The sequence below is a fragment of the Macrobrachium rosenbergii genome, chromosome 57, assembly GCF_040412425.1.
Source record: "Macrobrachium rosenbergii isolate ZJJX-2024 chromosome 57, ASM4041242v1, whole genome shotgun sequence".
NCBI classification, from domain to species: Eukaryota; Metazoa; Arthropoda; class Malacostraca; order Decapoda; family Palaemonidae; genus Macrobrachium; species Macrobrachium rosenbergii.
The window spans coordinates 14,652,895-14,673,639 of NC_089797.1; the positions used below are offsets into that span (position 1 = coordinate 14,652,895).

At 38.9% G+C, this 20,745-nt stretch overlaps 1 protein-coding gene across 4 annotated transcripts in view; it reads left to right on the top strand.

Annotated features, from left to right (window-relative positions):
* LOC136836930 (collagen alpha-1(XI) chain-like) overlaps positions 1-20,745 on the top strand; it is a 57,654-nt gene that overhangs the window by 32,894 nt on the left and 4,015 nt on the right. The window contains exons 2-25 of one of the 4 annotated variants that reach the window (XM_067101431.1): positions 5,447-5,611; positions 5,954-6,161; positions 6,842-7,004; positions 7,435-7,635; positions 7,835-8,026; positions 8,672-8,857; positions 9,005-9,140; positions 9,630-9,754; positions 9,946-10,143; positions 10,293-10,409; positions 10,627-10,815; positions 10,958-11,164; positions 11,355-11,561; positions 11,774-12,025; positions 12,140-12,301; positions 12,450-12,504; positions 13,593-13,699; positions 13,918-14,295; positions 14,402-14,671; positions 14,809-14,970; positions 15,399-15,614; positions 16,597-16,841; positions 17,125-17,337; positions 18,468-18,521. In XM_067101431.1, coding sequence (XP_066957532.1) covers positions 5,447-5,611; positions 5,954-6,161; positions 6,842-7,004; positions 7,435-7,635; positions 7,835-8,026; positions 8,672-8,857; positions 9,005-9,140; positions 9,630-9,754; positions 9,946-10,143; positions 10,293-10,409; positions 10,627-10,815; positions 10,958-11,164; positions 11,355-11,561; positions 11,774-12,025; positions 12,140-12,301; positions 12,450-12,504; positions 13,593-13,699; positions 13,918-14,295; positions 14,402-14,671; positions 14,809-14,970; positions 15,399-15,614; positions 16,597-16,841; positions 17,125-17,337; positions 18,468-18,521 — 4,408 coding nt within the window. The remainder of the gene's footprint in view (positions 1-5,446; positions 5,612-5,953; positions 6,162-6,841; positions 7,005-7,434; positions 7,636-7,834; positions 8,027-8,671; positions 8,858-9,004; positions 9,141-9,629; positions 9,755-9,945; positions 10,144-10,292; positions 10,410-10,626; positions 10,816-10,957; positions 11,165-11,354; positions 11,562-11,773; positions 12,026-12,139; positions 12,302-12,449; positions 12,505-13,592; positions 13,700-13,917; positions 14,296-14,401; positions 14,672-14,808; positions 14,971-15,398; positions 15,615-16,596; positions 16,842-17,124; positions 17,338-18,467; positions 18,522-20,745) is intronic. The other 3 variants (XM_067101432.1, XM_067101433.1, XM_067101434.1) reach the window with 3 other exon arrangements.

Sequence of the window (20,745 nt, forward strand, 5' to 3'; positions counted from 1 at the left end):
AGAGACTATTAGCAGCGCACCAACCCCTGACAGACACTGCACGGTTCAACTCCCTGGATGCTAATCCCGTTCCATTCAATGCCTCTTCTTTTCCACCCATCCAACAATTTCTAGGTCTACCCCTCTGCCTTTATCCCAGTACCTCGAAATGGTCACTCTTTCCTCCTCCAAATGGCCCCTCATTACCTAATTATTTTAAAAGCTCTGGCCCCTCTAGCCACCTACACTAATGTATGGGTACAAAAAAAAAATACCATCACAGAAGCTTTTTTTTTTTTGAGAGAGAGGGAGAGAAAGATTTCAGCGTCCTAAAGAAACTATGTTAATTTCACTTGACCGAGGAACTCAGAGAGAGAGAGAGAGAGAGAGAGAGAGAGAGAGAGAGAGAGAGAGAGAGAGAGAGAGAGAGAGAGAGAGAATTTTTTCTATTTCGAATGAGCTTCTATATTCTCCCTTCGCATATAATGGTGATTTATCTATTCGTCCTATTCGCAGACTCTGGGATTCTCTCTCTGCTCTAGTGCTTCCTAATTCTTGTGACATCTTCCTTCAGGGTACACATGACTATCATCTGCTTCCTTACCCCTTTTCCTTTTCCCGTTTTGCACTCCCATACATCTTCCTCGAGCCCAGCCTTCAAAATGCCGCGTATTTGTCTATACAACTGATCTAAATCGAAATTTGAGAAAAATCATATTACTGTATATTCTCAGAGCATATTCTTATTCAATTTAATTTCATGTTATTATCCGTCATTTGTGAGTGCCATTATGTGACTTGATCGAAAATAAGCACTGAAACGCTAGTCGAGCGAAGTAATTTCAAATGTGACTGTGACGGCACGGACAATCTTAGGCGGTCAATTGAAAAATCGAGATCTTATTTATTATGCAACAGTACCCGAGTTTCAGAGGGGAAAAGTAAAAACGATTCGAGTTCCTTTTGAGCAGACTGGATTAGAACAACCACCAACTCACTCGGCTGGTTCCTAATCCGTTGCAGTTGTGGGAAGTCTTAGAAGACATTCTTAATTAAAGAGCATAAATTCTTATATTAAAACATAATCGTATCTAATCTTCTGAGCTTAAGCGTTCCTGATTATATTATAATCATGAAATGTATTGTAACAGAAGATAAAGTGCGTGGTAGGTCCATTCAGTTAACTATATGCTTGACGAATGGCGTAGTGTGATAAAAAAACTTACTCCACTAACTATTACGGATATTTTTAGACAATGTTTGTTTACGAAGCAAGGTTAAGCATCACACGCAAACCATTAACGCCATGAGAGGGCCGTCAGAATTGGCCTCACTACGAGCATCGCCAATAAAAAAAGACGACAATCGCAGTGGTTAAGATATCACTCAAGCTGCAAACAAACTGCACGAGAGAGAGAGAGAGAGAGAGAGAGAGAGAGAGAGAGAGAGAGAGAGAGAGAGCATTCGAGAAGGTGCTGGGAAACCCATCAGATTCGGCAGAGAGTGAGTGCGTGGCGGCAAAAACCCGTCCTCGCCTCAAACGACTGATCTATTGCACAGACTCCTTCTTTCATTGTCGCCCACCCTGCTGCTTCCTGCTTGTCTCATCTTTAGCAGGGCATTGTTGGCCCCCTCCCCCCTCCCCTCCCCTCCCCAATTCACCAAACCCCACCCCCCACCACCCCCTAAACATCTGTTTCCGGTTTGCTTGGCATTTTGCTTTCGTTTGACCGTTCGTTCAGCCTTGAAGCATTTTTCGAAAGTTTCATTTTCTAGAGCGGCAGAAGACTCAGACAGGGAGGCCATGATTGCATCCTTCTCTAAATATCAGCCTCCCACCAGCACCTACGAAGGACATCGTCAGGCGTTAAAAAGGTCCTTTCTTCACTGGTAACCTCGTCCTTGTGCAACATAATGTTTTGCAGTGACTGCATTTTTGCGCATCTGAATATATATAAGACGCAGAGGCAAGTGCATATTAGAGTGATGACATCCACACATTTCATTACATGCAGATATCTGTGCCTGTTACTGCCCTTACGCTTTCCCAATTAACGACGGTAATTAATTTACCTCCTCAAACATGGAAGTACTTTTAAAGCCCCATGGATATCTTCGTTACTGCTCGTAAGTGTGATACAAATTGTCAGCATTTTATACAGAATCGGTTTTTTATCAGTCGAGTATATTACTCAGTCGACAGCTTGTCCTATGTCATGCTAGCGTCTTCATGGGTTTACGACGTAAGATTTATGGTTCCTATAAATGAGTCATTCACTCTTTTAAGAACTTCCTAAGAATATTCAGTAGAGTAGAAGATATCTATGAGGATATGGATTATGTCATACACGCAGCAGACTTCTGCATATTGCTTCTCATTAAATTTGTTTGCCCCTTAGTGCATGGAACTGAACATGTTCAAGAACGACTTAACTGAATTTGCTGAAATTTGGTAGATGTATTTGACAGGTGACCCTCGCGAGATGTTCAACTTATGACAGAACCAGAGGACAATTATTTACCAGTTAAATTAGCCAAACTCACTGTAGATCTCTCTCAGAAGTTGATCCTCTCGAAGATGTCACCTTAAGAATATATCCGCAAAGTTTCATCAGTTTCTATTTACCCATTCGTGAGATAAAGTAACACGCGCTCAAACGATAATTACCTCTGCCAACGAAGTATGGATTCCTGTGCTTTGCCCCGTGAGCGAATGCCTGTGAACATTGTTAGCTAGATATCTCAAGAATGCTATCACTGGGTGGGGGGACCCTTCAGATGGATAACGTTGGTGTGGGTATCTGTTGACCATTTTGACAAATTACCATTATTATGATTTAGACATTTATGACCCTTAAGGGAAAAAAAAAGATTGTTCAGAGTAGGACACATGAATAGTTGAAGACTTTTAGTCAGTTAGAAACTGATTTTGCATTGCGTGACATGATGAAGGAATACTCTCTACTTAGGGTCATTCCATGTAATCCTGTGCCAATACCAGTATGAATTTGCATATGTATCCAGTGTGTACAAGAATGTGTATAAATATCCAGTATAATATACATCTCATCTTCGTGTTTCCTTGTTAAATCTTACATCATTACAACATAAGATAAAAGGAAGACAGACACAAACGAAGTATGATAATTAAGTCAAATAACATTTCATAAACAGTGGACTGTAGTTACAGCTCAACGGTGCGAGTGTAATGTCTTTAGGCACGGGCCATATGGTCTCTCCCCCGAAGGTGTCAGAACAAATTTACTTCAAGAAAAATGAATTAACCGGATTTCCTTCTTGAATTTTTTTTTATACCATACCACATAATGGAATCACGGGAGCGTTAGAAGGTACGGGAAAAAATGAGAGGGTATGGGACAAGGGGAGAAAAAATAGAGAAATACTTCAAATGAAATAAATCTCGAGATTTACGACGTGAATGCTTTTGACACGGCATCAGACTAGTATCCATATTTTTTTTTTTAATGTCAGTCAGTACTTTTATTAAGACAGACAATTGTTATTTCATAAGAAAGGAAGAAAGCGGCGTCATTCTTGCACCAAAAATCCATCTTCAATGAAGTCGATTTCTTTCTTCCATAATATTTGGCGATCGTTTGCGATCACATTCAACTTAAATTAATCTTTTTATATATGAGATTAATTTTCCCACTGTGAGGAAAGGACAGACAACCTATGCCTTTCCCAAATTTATCTGATTTATGCTCTCGTGCATATATTGTCATAAATCGGAAGGATACAATAACGGAAGAACAGATAACGACAGTGTTTTGACAACCCAATAATACTACACTGCAATTTAATATCGACTTGTTGCTGACAGGGCACAACATAGACCGTCGAAACGGTATATTTCGAAGAATATATTTCAAAGGAAGTTCGAGATATGATCAGCACCTGAGAACTTTGCGTGACACCTGCAAAGGTCAAACTCAGGTGGGCGAGTCGGGTTCTGAGCTTGGAGAGACCGAGTCAACATCGGTGGATGTTCTCTGGACGTCCTTCTGTTGATACTCACTCTCAGAAGATTACCTGAAGGGATTCAGGATCCCAACGGCTGGGAGGGACAGGGACGTGGGCGAAGTATCCTAATTTTAAAGAAAATGACTCTGTACCGCAACAAATGTCTATTGGAAGTGGATAGGATGGAAGTTTGACAGACATGTAGAAATCTTAGATCATATTTTCACGACTGGAAACTTATTTTCACGAGATAAAACCAAGGCAACAGTCATTGCCTCAATCATCCATTTATTTCTGAATCAAGGAGTAATAATAATTATTATTATTCAGAAAATGAACCCTATTCATATGGAACAAGCCCACAGGGGCCACTGACTTGAAATTCAAGCTCCCAAAGAATATGGTGTTCATCTGAAAGAAGTAATAGGAGGTAATAGGAAATACATAAAGAAGAGATCAGTTATTAGCGAATAAAAATAAATCAACAGATTAACAAATAAATAAATAAAAACGTACGTAAATTATAAAAAAAATATTAAAATTTCTATCAACCCTTCATCGACAGCATCAAGTCAAAACCTCCCATATAGTACTTGACTGAGATTACCTCATCCTTCACCTTTATATTGCACAGTCTCGCCTCTTTTCCAAATCCGTCTACGCATCACTTTGCAGGCTCTTTTCTCATCCTCACAAGGCTTCCAGATTACACAGCCACTAGACAGGTCTCCCCACAACATTAAGCAACCACGCTGACACACGATCCACTTTTTCGCCCTGACGACGTTTCTACAAAGTCGTCTTTTTCTGCGTTCCTCATGATTCCACATTTGTGGTGCAGGCACTTCGTCTCAGCGGCTTCCACTCGTGTTTTCCCATCAATATTCAAGAACCGTCCTCCATTTTCATGACAATAAGTGGCTCCAGCTGTCTTATCGTACCTTTCGAATTTCGCTCTTCAGGACAACCACAACGCTCACACGCTCTCTCTCTCTCTCTCTCTCTCTCTCTCTCTCTCTCTCTCTCTCTCTCTCTCTCTCTTTGTCGAAATTGGTACGTTAAAAGCTCAAGCGAAGATGCAATGCATTACTGCCCAAAAACAATTTTCTGTGTACTTTAATATTTTACCTACATTTTTATCTGTTTTTCAATGAGTTAATTTATTTTTTCTTATGCAATGACAGATCTCTTCTTTCTGTATTTCCTATTATCTTCTGCTATTTCTTTCAAATGGATACCATATTTTTTGGAAGCTTGAACTTCAAGTCTATTGCTCCTGTGGGCTTGTTCCATATGAACAGGGTTCAACTGATTAATAATAATAATAATAATAATAATAATAATAATAATAATAATAATAATAATAATAATAATAATAATAATAATAATTACGGTTGCACATCTTTGGAAGCAGTATTAAGAGGCATGCTTTTCATCATCATTATCATTACTATTAAGATTTATCTCTCTCTATTCCACGCAGCGGGAGGCAGCTTGCTGGAGGCGGTCGGCGTAAGGGAGCAGCCCTTGGGCGTGGTCACGACCCGTGGCATGTGCGACGAGAGACCCGGCCAAGATGGTCACGACATCGCCTACAAAGTCGCCAAGCAAGCTGTCCTCACCGTCCCCACTGATCGACTCTTCCCTGGTAAGTTTCTCTGTTCTGTCCTTCAAGAAAAACTTATACAAATTGATGCATAAAACATAATGTCCCAAAAAGCAAGGCATCGGATCCTGTTGACATCATTGAAATCATTCATTTCAGAAGCCTTGGTTAGAGCTTTTACTGAAGTTTGAATTAATTGCTATTTAGCCTATACTTCATGAGGAAATATAAATATATATACCACATTATCAATAAACAGAACACACTATCCAAATAGTTATGGAAGAAATTAATAAAAAAAAAAAAATATTGATTATACCATAGGGATCAGCAATTTGAGCCAGAAGTTGCAAAGCCTTCTTGACCGCAAACTGTGTATTTCAGATGAATTTCCTGAAGACTTCAGCATCATGACGACCTTAAGACCTGACCAAGGGTCGAGTTCAGTCCTTTTTGGTCTCTACTCTGACTCTGGTGATGACCAACTCCTGGTGGAGGTTGGAGACGTCGTCAAGCTATTCTACCAAGACCAAGACGGGAATCCTAAGGAAGGAAACACCACTGAATTTGGAGTTGCAATCAACGACGGGAAGTAAGAACTGGGCACTAAATCTTCCCATTTTCTATAGTAAAAAGTCTTCCTATTTTCTTTAGTGCTAAAAATCCCCATTTTCTCTCGCACTAAATCTCCCTCAGTCGCCCTCTTTGGTTCATGTACAGTTGGAAGAGCATGTGAATGCATTTTTTTATTATTAAGTAACTACAAAAAAATTTATTGATATGGAGTTTACTATACCTTGGGAATAACTTACACGCAGAGGGAAAAGCTCCAACTTTCGTTATCAGCAAGAGAAAAGAAAATAATAAAAATTGGTAATCATTATATTTTAGTTGATACATTACAATCCTGAATACTGTGAAACTGACATTTGAAATCAAATGGTTTACACACACACACACACACACACACACACACACACACACACACACACACACACACACACATATATATATATATATATATATATATATATATATATATATATATATAAATATATATGAGTACGCTTTTGATTTTTAATAAAGGTTTCTAAAGATAAACTGACTAGCACAATCATATACCTTTCATTAAGAAGAAAATCGAAAATTAAAACCGTTACCTCTCGCTTGATTTTTATTCTTTTCATCTAAAGCTGGGTGTCTTTCCATTAGGATTCTCGACAGTATTTTTAAAAGCTCGTGTCTTCATTCGAAACCTTTTTCCCGTCTCAGGTGGCATCGACTCGGTCTTAGCATCAAGGGAAACAGCGTGACCCTACTGGTAGACTGCGAGACCTCCATGACCCATCCTCTGCCAAGGGACTCTCCATCCCACATCTCCAAGGCGGGAATCATCCTCCTCGGTCAACAACTCCTCGAGGAGAAGTACTTCGCTGTAAGAAATATTCCTGACGTAGGGCGAAGAATGTGTCAAATAGAAATGTTCACTTCATTCGGGCCCTGACACGTAGGGACATTTTGCGCGCTCTCTGCGGGAGTATAGATTTTGACTTTTAATTCTTTGAACTTTTTACATTTCTGTTCTCAAAATCATCTCCAATGTTCCTTCATAAAACATTCACCGTTTGCCCATTCAGCTTATTTGAATATCGCAGATGTTACAAGTTGGGAAACTAGACTACAGCGTAATAAAGATAAGGAGAATTGTTTGAAATAATAATAAATTTATGTGTGTGAGAGAGAGAGAGAGAGAGAGAGAGAGAGAGAGAGAGAGAGAGAGAGAGAGAGAGAGAGAGAGATATAAGGTTAATGGGAGCTCCAAGTACTACCTAACATCCATCACATTAAATGCCAACTTCTGTCAGGGAGATATTCAACAACTCGACATCTACGGCGGCCCAGAAGCAGCTTACGAACATTGCGAGGTCTTCATGCCAAACTGCGACCAAGAGCTCCCTGATCCCCAGGCCCTGGCCCAGACGAACATCGAATACGTTGGGGGAAGTGACGATGAGACGGTCTACTCCACTACATCTTACGCCAACGACAACGTCACCATCGAAGCGGTAAATCTGTTCATAACACATAGCAATTAAAAACTGGATAAACGCTACGCCTCTTTCGGAATAAAAATACGCCTTTTTTTCTATAATCATTTTGGCTGAATTCAGCTGTAAACCTTCTGATTGCTTGTTGTCCAGCATCGCTTCAGTGTCAAAAAACGAATTATTAGTCATTCTGAAGTGACCTCCTTTTGTTCTTCAGGGTTATGGAATAGCAGCATCGGAAGGAGACTTGGAATCAGGCCAGGCTTTCTTACCCCAGGGCGTCCTGCGTGGTTATCCGGGTCCTCAAGGACCCCCAGGACCTTTAGGACCGAAAGGTGAACCCGGCAGAGATGGTTTACCAGGCACAGACGGCCTATCCGGACCACCTGGACACGTTTTCATGATACCGGTGCGTACCTTATGAAGGCAGTTATGAGAGTAATGTTTTGAAGATATCTCTAGAAAGATATGACGAACAAAAATGAATGAGAAATTGCGTATGCCTTTCTTCAAAAATATTTTTAACAAAGCTAAGAAAAAAATAAGTAAAATAAAAATTAATGACCTTAATTACGAAGCTTATAACTTTGTTAAGTCTTTCAAATTCCACAGTTTTATGTAATTCTCGACAGCCAAATTTTGGAACGAATTTTGGCTGGTTAACATTATTTTCAGAGCGGGCACAGGGCCATTTTTTATAAATAGTAATTTACAATGATTTTCCCTCAGCTTATTAAATACACTCTGGTACACCGTTTTTGATTTGTTTAGTCATACAATTGTTAATCTGAGTAATACATGTTACTACAAACATTGGACAATGTTTATGATGGCCTACAACGTTCTGTTAGCCTCACTATAATTTTAATTTAATAGAAATTCAAAAGTAATACTGATAATAAGAACGAAATCATTACTTCTTGGTATTTAATTTTAAATTCTCCTATTTCCAACTCACTGTTGAAAATATTTCTCGGGAAATTTACTACAAAGGGGCACAATCAATCTGTACCATCTGAAGTGTTGCAAATCATGTTCTTTTCTTTATTCACAGTTAAATTTAGAAGGGAACCAAAAAGGACCAGACCAGATGATTGAGCAATTCCAGCAAATGTTATCCCAGCACATGATGGCCATGCGAGGAGTGGCAGGTCCAATGGGTCTCACCGGTCTCCCTGGCCCTGAAGGACCTTCTGGGGACGTTGGTGTGAAAGGAGAGCCTGGAGATATGGGAGAGCCGGTACGTAAATTGGAAATTTTGCCTGCAATGGAAACACTCACACTTCACGGGATAATAATGTTATTCTAAACGCTTACTGTTATGGTGATTTTGGATGCCAATCGCAACCAAAACTGAAGCCGTATTTGTTTATTCTGTGTTGTACAGGGTCCAAGAGGTATGAGAGGTAACATCGGGCCTCTGGGGCGTACCGGTAGACGAGGTCGACCTGGAAGAGATGGAGAACGTGGTCTCTCTGGTATCCCTGGCTCTAAGGGCGACCCTGGTCTTCGGGGTCTACCAGGTGATTATAACATGCACACAGTAGTACAGTTTCTTTATGATAATGAGTTCTAATTTTAGCGTCAGCATTGCTGTTAATATTTCACTGAGATATTTTGTTTCTTAGATTAGTTTTCACTGCTGCTTTTGGTTAGTTAGTTGTGCTCTTACAGTTTTATTGCTTTGATCAAAATATATCGACTGGTGTAAATGTCTAATTCCTTTAGTTACAGTTACTTGCAACTGTGATATGAAGATCATATTTTATTCAGTTCCACAAGAGAAAGATGAAACTGCTCAGTCAGCAATAAATGGTTATTTATTTTCAAAACCTTCATGTGGTATCAATTAGATTACTATCTCAGCTAAAGAAACTTATTAAACAAAAAATATTGCATGCATTTCCACATTTTAGAGGAAATTAAGAAAAGCCATAAGGGTAACAGATCGATTAAACTTTGTTATAGTCGTAAAAAAAATAAACAGTACTACATCCCGAGGTCATCTGCAGGAATGCCTGGCGACAAAGGTCATAGGGGTGTACAAGGATCGACAGGAGCGTCAGGGCTTCCGGGTCATGAAGGAATGCCTGGTGAACCGGGTGCTCCTGGCCTGACTGGCCTTCCAGGTGAAATGGTTAGTCTTCTCTTGAAGTTTGTGTAGCTTTCAATGAAAGTATTAGCAGAATTTATCTAAATCTTTGCAGGGAAAATATATTAACAAACTATCCTTCTGTTTATATCTGTCTTCTAGATCTTAATTTTCTAAAGATGCAGTAACGATCATTTAAAAATAAAATTGCTTTAACCTTAATTTTTGATTTTCAGGGCCCTCGTGGTTTCATTGGACCGAGAGGATTCCCTGGCTTGCCTGGCCCTCCTGGCATTCCTGGTAGTGAAGGCTCTCTTGGTCCTAAAGGCATCAACGGACCTGCAGGCCAGCCTGGCCCACCTGGTCAGGCTGGACCTAATGGGCCTATTGGTCCTCCGGGTCCTCAAGGTCTCCTTGGTCCACCTGGTCCTGCTGTGAGTATCAGAGCTACAAAACACTACATTTATTTTTATTTGGTTTTCTTGTAGCACATTTAATAAGAATTAACCGTAAAATTAAGTTTGTTATCAGTAAGAGTAAAGTTTCTTATGTGTAATACAATGCAACGAATATCATTTTACAGGGACCACGTGGTAAGCCTGGTTTACCAGGCTTAGCTGGTGCTGATGGTTTACCTGGACATCCTGGAAATCCTGGCATTGTTGGTTCTAAAGGCGACAAAGGTCCCACTGGGTCACAGGTAATGTAAATATTTTGAGCACCAGAATAATACTGCATATGGAATAGTTTTTTTTTTTTTTATTAAAAGTAATCTACTGTATGTATAGAAAATTAAACATGTAACTCACTATTATATCAAAACAACCTTACCTTTGGATTAAAAAAAAAGAAAATTAATTTATAAACAAATGTTTCATTATAACTGATTATCACTGAAAAGGTCTTTCATGCTTCAGGGTCCAATAGGGTTCCCTGGATCACGGGGAGTGAAAGGAGATCAAGGGAATAGAGGTATCCAAGGAGAGAAGGGAGATAAGGGGGACCAAGGTTCAGAGGGCGAAAAGGGTGACATGGGACTGAAAGGAGAACGTGGAGAGGTTGGACCAGAAGGCCAAGCTGGACTTGAAGGGCCAGAAGGACCAAAGGTAAATACAGGTTACAAATATTTATAAACAGATTCTCCATAGGTTAGCTGATGTGAAGATATAATAACCATATGCATAAATAATTTGACAATAGTAAGCAATGATTTAAAGCAATTTAATGGTAACTTTGGAAAACTCGCAGGGTTTCGAAGGACCACGAGGCGAAACTGGTGCCCCCGGCCCAGATGGTGAAAAGGGAAAGCTTGGGGTTCCAGGTTTCCCTGGCTATCCAGGTCCTCCAGGGGACAAAGGCGACAAAGGCTCACCAGGATTATTAGGAAGGCCAGGAGATAAAGGTGAACGAGGTCACCCTGGTCTACCAGGAGAACGAGGAGAACAAGGGCCTCGAGTAAGTATAATAACTGACATCAAGTAACAGTTTATTGTTCTTTTAAAAGTGTGGTTTTTTGTTATAACTATCTACTTGAAAACTAACTTCCACCCAGGATTAAAATGTTTGGTTAGCTGTAGACTCAGTTACCAACGACCTGGTACTGATAATACTTCATGATGGTAATATATACATATCTTCCAAATAGGGCTTCCAAGGAAAACGAGGAAGACGAGGGAAACTTGGATTTCCCGGACCCAAGGGTGATACAGGACAGCCAGGTCCACCAGGCCCAATTGGTGAACAAGGTTTCCAGGGACCAGAAGGACCACTTGGATTTGCAGGTGAATCGGGACCTCCAGGACCTGATGGAAAAGATGGAATTGCTGGGCCACCTGGTGAACGTGGTCCTCCTGTTAGTATTTCTTTTCTATAATTTTATCACATTTGAAAAGAATTTCTTTGAACCAACAAAACTGAAATACTTGATATTTAGAGTCAGCTTAACAAACTTGGTCCATTTCTTTTAGTCACCATTGAAAAGAATTTATTTGAACCAGCAAAACTGAAATACTTCATATTTAGAGTCGGCTTAACAAAACTTGGCCTATTTCTTTTTCATTACAGGGTGAGCCAGGAAATGAAGGGCCTCCAGGTCCACCGGGGGTAGTTGGTCCTATTGGACCAGCTGGTGAGCCTGGCACGCCAGGTGAAGCTGGGCCACCTGGTGCACCAGGAGTTCCTGGTCAAGAAGGCAGACCTGGTGATGCTGGGAAAGAGGGTCCACCTGGACCGATGGGTCCCCCAGGAAAGACTGGTCCTGTCGGTCCTCCTGGTATGCCTGGATTCCCAGGAGAACGTGGTCTCGCAGGAATTCCTGTAAGTGTACATTCTTTATTTCTACTTTTCATATCTTCAATTGTCGTGTAATAAATAAGAAATACTCGAATCCCACTATTTCCGTAATTCAAGTTTTAATGACGCATTTTCCAGGGCGCAGCAGGTCTCAAGGGTGAATCAGGACCGCCAGGTCCAGCTGGTCCTCCGGGAGACAAGGGTGCACAGGGATTGGCAGGCAATGCTGGGCCCCAAGGACCAGAAGGAAAAATTGGTCCTCGTGGACCACGGGGATCCTCTGGAGCGAAAGGAGAGAGCGTGAGTAGATAAGTTCATAAAATACATATAATAATTATGTGATTTAGCTCTAGATCAACTGATTTTGGTATTCTGGAAAAGTTTTGATATATTCTTATGGGATTACCTAACTGGTAAATATTATCATGAATATCATTTCTTTTAATAGGGTGACCCAGGACCTCCTGGTCCAACTGGCCGAGACGGCCTCCCAGGCCAGCGAGGTAAGTTCACTTATAACCCAAGTGGCGTAGATCTAACTGTGTCATTTAAATATATTGGTGAAACAGAGTAAAATAACAAAAAATGTAGGAATATATTCATATTTTCACCTTCTACTTTCGTCATATTCATCGGGATGGAACTGTTCAGTTTACCACTACTTGATAAAGCCAAGGCAACCCCTGAAATAATATTATATCATAGATAGATTAGTGTTAGTTACCAACATATATCACAATAACGTGAATAAGTTTTTCTTGTTTTAATTTGTTCTTAGAAATTTATAGATATTTATATACCAGAAGTGGAATACTTATATTTTTGTAGGTATTTATATACCCAAGTGGAAAGCTTTTTTGATATATAAAGCCAAAAATAAAAAAAAGGAGTAATGTTCCAGGTAGCCTGTACATACGATTAATGCCTCTATATAATTAAAATACAATGTAATAATTAATAAAAGACATCCAGAGTAGTTAAATAGTCTTTTAAAATTTAAGAAAAAGTGTGAAGAGACGCTCGAAAGAATATCATCACTGATAAATAATTTTTCTTGCTCATTTTTTGAAGTTCCTATTGCTACGAGCTTAACTTCTACAAATGATCTTATTAGTAAATTATCTATTTCACAGAATTCAATTAATATCTGCTGATAACATGAACGATGATAAATTTTCCATTTTAGTGCTCTTCATGTTACTATTTGGTTTCCATTATAGAAACAAGATTTTTCTGAGATAGTTTTTGAAGATTTCTTTTAAACTGAATTTCAAAGGATTTTAGGAATGAGAAAAGTTCCAAAGATTTGATCAACCATTTGATAAGAAATTTACACCAACATGGGGAAGTAAAGGAGTATACTAAAAGATGTTCTTTGCAACACAATGACTTACCAAAATTCTCAGCAAAACGAGAAAAAACGGAGTCCTAATATTTTTTTTCTATTAAATAGGTAGCCAAGAAAAGTTTTTAACATACGACGTTTATACTGAAAATAGTCAATTCAAAAGTCACAGTGGGTTGATTCCATCACATCAGATGGTTAAATGCAGAACTCATCTTGTTATTAACATATGTGTTTTTCTTCAAGGTTTGCCCGGACCTCCTGGACCCGTGGGAGAGCCAGGAGAGGATGGAGACAAGGGTGAAGCTGGTCCCCCAGGAGAGAAAGGGTTCAAGGGAGGAAAAGGAACACAGGTACTGTCATTCAGATTCAAGTGATCTTATTTTTAGCCAAAATAGTTATTGCTACTACTGGTGCTCATGTCAGCAACAATAAATGTGATGGCGATATCTATGGTTAATGTTCTTAGTTCATCATTCTTTTTGTCATCTCTGTTGCATCTTCTGCTTCATCTTTGATTACCAGTACTCTTGTTAATATAATGGTGCTCATGATTATCAATATATCTCAGGGTCCACCTGGTCCGCAAGGACTGCAAGGGTTACGAGGTGCCCCAGGATCCCCTGGAGCTCCTGGTGAACGTGGCGCACCAGGTCTAATGGGTCGAAGTGGTCGCAAGGGAGAAGATGGACCTGTAGGTTTGCCAGGACCTGCTGGACCGGCAGGATTACAAGGACTTCCAGGACCATCTGGTGCAAAAGGAGAAAAGGGTGACCATGGAAAACGTGGCCCACCAGGACCTTTAGGCCCAACTGGAGACGATGGTCCACCTGGTAGCAAAGGAGGACAAGGTTTGCCTGGTCCTCCTGGTCCCGATGGTTTACAAGGCGAAAAGGGTGAGCCAGGGCAACCTGGTGTACCAGGACCACCTGGAACAGATGGAAAACACGTAAGTTTTATTTATTATACATAATTATGCTCAATCACAGAGTGACTGAAAAAAAGTCCTTGCGTATAGAAACTCTTGTTTGATGTGCAGTAATATTTCTTTGAAGGGCAAACAAGGACCACCTGGGCCGAAGGGAGAAGAAGGAAAACCTGGACCACAGGGATCCCCTGGTGTACGTGGACCACTTGGCCCTCCAGGTCCTAAGGGAAGTGCAGGTCCACCTGGATTCCCTGGACCTAATGGAGAACCTGGTAAACAAGGACCAAAGGGTGTGCCTGGAAAGGATGGAGAGGATGGTAAACAGGGTGAAATGGGTCCACTAGGAGAACCTGGCCAACCAGGACAAATGGGTCTTCCAGGAGCAAACGGCAAGCCTGTGAGTATCTCTGCTTTATCTTACTGTTATAATTCATTTTTAGTGAATACAAATGATCATCCATAATGATATTCATAACTTTTTTTTTTAGATATAACCACCTATTGGATTTCATCTAAAACATAAACAAATTTCAGGGCCCTGAGGGACCAGCAGGTGCACAAGGAGCTCCAGGTCTGCCGGGTGAAAAGGGTGACACTGGTTTGCCTGGGCCTGCAGGGCCAAATGGTCCTACAGGACCACAAGGCCTGCCAGGTCCCCAAGGTCTACCTGGTCTACGTGGCTCACCAGGTCCTGCCGTAAGTAGTAAAACAGTTGCTGTTTGATTTTGGCTTTGATTAATTTTCTTTGGGGATACAGTTCTGCTTAATGTTGGTCTTGCAGTTGGAAAAATGAAACCCCAGGCAGCAGAATAACGACAAATTAAAAAAAAAAAAAAAAAAAACTTCTTTCCAGATATTTTGAAACAAGGTACATTATATACCAATTAGTGAGCAAATGGCAACCTGAAAATTTCTTTAACTTTTTTACTAAAAATCCAGAAGACTTCATTTCTCTACATTTAACTGTTTCTACGAGACTATGATAGAACATTGATCTATCATAGTTCTTCCACAATCTATATACAAGGGTTACTGCTATACATATATGTATGTATATGTATATAAATTTGTCACAGACGAAAACACAAATGGCACAAAAGTAAAATAATGTCCCTTGTATTCAGGGAGATGTTGGAGTACCTGGTAAGGAAGGCGCACCAGGACAGCCAGGTCTTCCAGGAAATGCTGGACAAAAAGGTCAGAAAGGCAGCAGGGGCAGACGAGGTGCCAAAGGTCATCGTGGAGAGATAGGTGTTTCTGGTCCTAAAGGCGACGTTGGTGAAAAGGGAGAACCTGGCATGAAAGGACCTCAGGGTCCATCTGGAGTCAAAGGAGAACCAGTATGTATCCTGTTTCCAAATCTGATGTGATTCTGATTATTTGTAATGGAGCACGTTTATAATAAGTCTTTGTATAGGTGCTTTAGACCTCCCAGTCCCATGGATCACTAATAGGAAAGCTTGATTATTTTCTCCCTATACTGTAAGTTCGCTTTTTGCAGTTAGAACGATATACTTTATTTATGTATCATAACCTGTAAAGTTAATAGTGCTAATCATAAGGACAAATCGAAGTTAGAAGTGTAGCTATGCAAGAGCATTTTGATAACGATTAACCACATAAAGGAAAATAGTAAGATTTCAATTCTTTTGGTGCTGGTAAAGAAAGCATATTTTAGCATTTCATTTAATAGCAATTCATGGTCTAAGGTTAAAAATTATATTAACCATATAAATCTCTAGAAAACAGATTATTTCGATAAAATTCACTATATATTATATTGGCCATTGTGGATACACCTTTAATTTACGCCAATTTTACCACTTCTCACTTTTTCTTCTTTTTATCAGAAGACAGATAGATTCAGCATAACGACTAATGACCTTGTAATTGGCTGACAGGCATTGTGTTAACAAATATCAAAATTGATATATTTTCTAATAATAAAAATGGTTGTCAAACAAAAGTTGCAAGCAAGTACTGCAAAGGTTTAGGACTTGTGTACGTCGAAATTTATCCCTGTGTTTTACGGTATGAAAGAATACTAAATGAAAACCATCTAGTGGTTTCAAGCGATTGATAATCCACATGGCTTGACATTACAATCCTATTTAAAGCAAAGTCTCTACCTCTACCAGTTTTAGAACTTTGTCGAACATTTGTAATTCCCTACCATGGTAAGACACTATTACATGATACAAATAAAAATATATTGGAAGGTCTTCATGATGTCAGTGAACCTTTTGAAAAATGTATAAGTTCAAAAACAACTACAACTAAGCTATTAAGATCAGTTCAGTGGCAGGAAATCTTTCCTTTCAGGGACCTATAGGTCTTTCAGGATTGAAGGGAGGAGATGGCCCTCAAGGACTGCCAGGTCTACTTGGTCCTCCAGGTCCGAAGGGTGTTCCTGGAGCAACTGGTCCTAAGGGTGAGACTGGTCCATCTGGTCCACCCGGTCCTCCTGGCCCACCTGGAGAACTGCCTCTCTTGCCTCCAGAACTGTTATTCCAACGTGATGCTCCATATGATCCCAATGATGAAGATGGTCGCTTTAAGAGGGCTGCGTAAGTTGTCTGCTCTTCTCATTTCCCTACTTTGTCTTGCTGTTGCCTATTTCTGTGTCTCATTTTGCTGTTAGTAAAACAGTCAACTGAACACGATTGCCTATTCTGTAGATGATAAGTTTTATTACAAAACTTTATCATTATGTCAATTTAAAGATATTTCTTGTAACAGTCTTTGAATATCTTGTCAGTGATATTGATCTTTTCTTTAGATATTCCGATACCACAGTAGTGACTTTTGACAAAGGAACATATCCTGGAGCTTACCTGTGGGGTTTTGCAGAAAAGACTACGACTGTAGGATAGGCGAGGTGTGCGGTGATGCTCCTGAATCTGAGGATGAGGATGAGGATGGAGATGGTGGTGATGGTGGTTTTGGTGGTGACTTTGGTAGCCTATTTGGTGGTGGTGGTGATGATGGTAACACTATCCCTGAGGGTAAAGAACGAATTGGGGGAGGAGGAAGGAGAAGGAGAATTAAACCGCAAGGGGAAAGGTGAGTGTGTTGGGTCACACTTCAACACAAAAGGCAGGCCCTCTTGACAAAAAGTACAACTTTTTTTTTTATCATGGCAGGCTTCAGAAAATTACCAGCGCCTCTTTGGCTTGAAGTAATTGCCTGCTGAATGACTTTCATGCATCTGGGCTGATAGGATGGGCTTCTTGCTCTGTTCACCATTCACGTCCGACCACGAGGACAGATGTGTGCTAAACCTCGAGCTTTATCATCAAAAGTTTTCTCGCAAAATTGCTTCCACCATGTCTTTACCCCTCTAAACTCTAAATTTCCTGACCAGTTGCTTAGATTCTAAAGAAATTGCCAGAAAATAAACTCAAAATTCATCCAGGAGTGAAGGGACACACTTATGTACTTCTGAATTGCACACAGTGGCATTTAAGTACAATCCACTGCTCTGTGTTTAACTACCCAGTCAGCGTCATTTACCATCGATTTGAGATCCATTGTCGTTGATCAGTATAATCATTTCATATTGGCGAAATTGTACGGATACTCATGACACCTCCACAAACAACCTCATTGGCATTCCAAGTCATTTGTTCTTGTCAAATTCAGGTACAGAGTCATAAATCTGCGATTCCTTCCACATCGATCCTTAGACTACTAAATTTAAGAAATCCTCTCAACACTATGATTCCAAAATAACATCAAAACATAGCGCTAATCATCGTTAAAACCCTTCACTATTACGAAAGGACCTGAAGTGACCCAAGTGTAAACCCCAAATTCCATGCAAATGAAAGGACGACCGCTTGCACAGGAATTCTTCGTTCTTTGGCTTCCAAAGACAGATGGAAACCTAAAACGAATTTTGAAAGCTTACTTTAAAAGATAGTTTAATTCAAGTCAATTTTAATTTGTTCTTGTCTTTTGTCGTAGAATTTTTGTTTTTAGTTAATGTATCAAAAGCAGTTATATACTTCCACAGCTTAGCTTTGAGTATTCATATTTTACATGAGCGATAACGTAACTAAGAACGTTGTTGTAGGGCATTAGAGAGCACCTAATGTTTGCTTTTACTGTATTTTTGGCTGATGAACCCAAAGTGAAAGAAGGTATGACTGATAACTACGTGAGAGCTTTGTTATGACGAATGAATTTTACAGACGCAACAGCAGCAGCCGAGGAAGAAAGGCCAGACAAAATAGGGCAGAAGCCAGGTCAGTATTTTGTAAGACTCTTTTGCTACAGCATGTGACCCATCCCTCTTAAAGTCGAAAAAAAAAACCGTTCTCTGATAATCATTCATGTATAAAATTAACGCCGAATACAATAAGCAAAATATAATCATCTCCGACAGGGGAAGGCTTGCCTGTATTTTTCAGAAGCACGCCGTCTTCTTATTTACACCTGGTAAGGCAATAATCATAACGTGAAATTAATATTCCGACGTAAAATTCAAGAATGATCTCATATGAGAATTTTGCATGTAATGACCCGATTAAACTGTAATTAACATATCGCTGAAAAGTTACTCGAAATGCCATTTCGATAAAGGACCGCTCAACTTTATGACATTTTCTCACACGAAGCATTGGTCGTTTTTGGTAAGTTTCCTGATCCAAACCAACGCGACGCGATTTTGGGAATATTTGTCAATGTTCTAACGACCCCAACCCCCAAAACCAGTCCCCCACCCACCAGAAAAAGACGGACATTTTTATGTCATCTTAACACAGATCCTAGAATCTTGATCTATATTCTGGATAATCTTTAAAGATGGCAGAGACATCATATACCTTTAAGAAATTTCATGCTTCTTTTTAAGGTCCCTGAGAGCTCTTTCTCTCAGTAACGAAAAAGCCTATTTCCCTGATAGGCCAAACAGAGATTGTCCTCGAAAGGTAGTCGGTCATTTTTACTTTTTTTTTTTTATTTTTTTTTTTTTTGCATTCGTTTAACAAGGCGTGGACATATTCTGCTTTTAAAGAAGTATTAAGCTATTTTTAAGACTTCCTTCAGGGCTCGTTCTTTCTGAAACCTTTCAAAGTCGCCATGCCTGCTAGGCAGCGAGTGAACTAGGGCCAATGGAGTTTGTACTCCATAGATCGTCACTGCATATCATAGATTCTTGGCGTTTTCTTCGTAACACAGCAGCATATCCTGTCACTTAATGCAGCAAGTTTCTCATTACTTCTGACAATGTCAAGCAATTCCATCTTTGAATGTCTTTTGACCATGCAAAGAATGATTCATCAGTGATTCATCACAGAGAAAAAGAAAAAGCCAGAATGAGATTGACCATATGGGAGAAACGACTCGGGCCTGCATCCTGAAGTATCCACTGTTTCTCTGCTGAACTAAACAGTCAACTATGCACATGAGCCTGATTAACTAAGGTGAGTCAGAACCAGTGGGGATGATAGCACGGGGCTACGAACCTATTTCCAAAAATGACTCGCTTCAGAAAAGAGGTTTCAGGCAGAAATGTGTATATATAAATATATATATATAATATATATATATATATATATATATATATATATGTATATATATATATACACAGTATACAATAACTGTATACATATATAACTGTATACATATATATATATATATATATATATATATATATATATATATATATATATATATATATGTCTTTGGTGGCAATGATGCCAGGATAGTAAAGCCTTTGGGTTTTGACAAGAAGGCTCCAGGCATATATATATATATATATATATATATATATATATATATATATATATATATATATACATATATATATATATATATATATACATATAAATATATATATATATATATAAATATATATATATATATATATATATATATATATATATGTATATATATATATATATATATATATATATATATATATATATATATATATATATATATATATATATATTTCTTTGGATGGAATGGTGCCAGGGTTTATTCGGGTTTGTCAACGAGTCTCCAGGCTAACGTTGTTAGCCAGCTCTCCTTCTCTTGACCCTACCAGAAGCTGATACCGATTTAAAGCTGAGTAAATTAATGGGCAATTGGCTGGAAGCGATCCGCGAACCTTGTAAACGAGAGCTACAATGTTTACTTTGGCTGAGTACATCTTCAAAAGATGGATGATGAAGTCGCCGCATAGAAATACTACAGAAATATATATATATATATATATATATATATATATATATATATATATATATATATATATATATATATATAAATAATATATATATATATATATATATATATATATATATATATATATATGATATATGATATATATATATATAAATATATATACAGTATATATATACATATATATATATATATATATATATATATATATATATATATATATATATATATATATATATATATATATATATATATATATATATATATATATATATATATATATAT